The 2046-nt window shown below is 36.3% G+C and overlaps 1 protein-coding gene across 1 annotated transcript in view; it reads right to left on the bottom strand.

Moving 5' to 3' along the window:
* NOL11 (nucleolar protein 11) overlaps positions 1-2046 on the bottom strand; it is a 22441-nt gene that overhangs the window by 18685 nt on the left and 1710 nt on the right. Inside the window, exon 2 of the mRNA XM_007959902.1 lies at positions 998-1054. Coding sequence (XP_007958093.1) covers positions 998-1054 — 57 coding nt within the window. The remainder of the gene's footprint in view (positions 1-997; positions 1055-2046) is intronic.

The raw sequence follows: 2046 nt of genomic DNA, 5'->3' as shown, positions 1-2046 counted from the left end.
AAGTTAGGCCATATTAAAACAATATTGCCAAGTTATTTAGTCTCTCTGAGCCTTAATTTCCTTATTTGTCAAGAGAGGAAAGCATATGAAGTATCTAAAAATGCCTGAAGCATAACAGATTTTTGATAAACAGTAACTCTTACTATCTCATCTAATCTACTCGTTTCATGGACAGTTAAGTCCTAAAGTGGTAAAACTTGCTACAACACTATGAATGCTAGAGCTCGGCTAGAACCCGAATGTCCCAAAACTGGAGGTGGGAGGTACAAAAAAAGCTACTAGTGTAGAGTCAAAAGCACTTCTGGCGGTATATGAAGACTGATGCCTGTAAGGCCAAGGAAAGATATGAACATTTTATGTGGGTTCAAAAAAACTCCAATGCGTGAAATTCAGGATTGTGTGACTTGCAAGACTAGAGGCTTTGATAGAGACTTTGAGGGTCCAGGTACCCACTGTGTATCTGAATTAGTACTACTATGAGCCACTTCTAAAAGAATTAGTCTTTTCAGAACTGGAAGGAACCTTCAAGATCAACCTAAAAGTTAATGAATGTACTTTAGGTCATCAGGAGCAAGGGCATAACTACTCATGTTTCTTTTTTTTTCCAGCACATGTGTCACTCTTAAAAAGGACAATACATGAAATTTGCAGGGTCTGTTCCAAATATTTTAGAGTAGGGCACAGTGAGGTTCAGATATTCTCATTAGGGACATATCTCAAACAGCTAAACTCATAGAACTAACTGTAAATGCATCATCTATGAATTATGTAAAACCTCAATCTCATGTGATGATAAAGTCTATGTTTTCTAACACATTAACTCATGAATTGAGACATGTTACCAAAATATATTGTAAGATAACTAGAATGAAGAACTGATTATAATCTTTATGGTTACTTTCCCAGAGACACTAACACAAAATAACATATACTACATTACCAATCATTCCATTTCCCCAATAAGTTAGATAAATATGTTGAAAAGCTAAAGACTTACGGTAGCTTTAAATACTTTCTCCATGTTTACATCTTCATTATTCCATATTCTCAAAACCTTAAATCCAAACATACAAGTTAAAAAGTATCTCATTCACCATTTAAACATATAATATACGTGAATTTAATAACTCAACATTTGATTTATGTGTTGTATATCCGAAGTATCCAATTTTCCATTTGTTGTTACTGTTATGTGCTGTTGAGTTGATTTGGACTCATAGTGATTTTTTTTTTTTAAACTAAACTATTTTAATGCATTTTCAGTGAAAGTTTAGGCTGCAAGTTAGGTTCCAATTTAACAATTTCTACACAATTTGTTAAGTGACCTTGGTTACATTTTTCACAGTATTTCCATTCTGATTACTCTGGTTCCAGTAATCTAGTTTCCCTGCCCACCTTGCCTTCTCATCTTTGCTTTTGAGTACATATTGACCATTAGCTCTCATATAGATGATTTTTATTTAAAAAGGAGCACAGTACTCAAGGACGGCTGAACTAGTTTTCTAGGCTGCCATCTTTATGGGAGCAGATTGCCAGGTCTTTCTTCCAAGAAGCCTCTGCATGGGTTTGAACTGTCAGCCTTTTAGTTAGAAGCCAAGTGCTTTTAAGCCTTGTGTCATCAGGGCTCCTCATTCTCCGTTTAAAAGATACAAACTCATTGCCATCGATTTGCTTCTGACTCATACCAACCCACTTTGGGTTTCCAAGGCTGCAAACCTTTACAGAAACAGATTGCCTCATCTTTCTTCTGCAGAGTGGCTGGTGGGTTCACACCACCAATCTTTTGGTTAGCAGCCAAATACCTTAACCAGTACACCACCAGCGCTCCTTATAACTGACAAAAGAAGGAAGGCTGGGCAATCTACTTCCGTGTAGTGATACCGCCTCGGAAACCCAAGGAGGGGTTACTATGAGTCAGATCTGACTCCATGGCAGTGGGTTTGGTTTTTATTTTCATGTAGCTAACAAATTGACATTTTTGTGTTGTACATATTATATAAAGGAATTACATAATAAGGTATTATAACTCACCTTGTTATCATGGAT

Source organism: Orycteropus afer, unplaced genomic scaffold (assembly GCF_000298275.1).
Source record: "Orycteropus afer afer isolate SDZICR_OR568_19922 unplaced genomic scaffold, OryAfe1.0 scaffold00018, whole genome shotgun sequence".
Lineage (NCBI taxonomy): Eukaryota > Metazoa > Chordata > Mammalia > Tubulidentata > Orycteropodidae > Orycteropus > Orycteropus afer.
The sequence above is the reverse complement of the archived record's forward strand: the minus strand, read 5'-3'. Positions and strand labels throughout refer to the sequence as shown.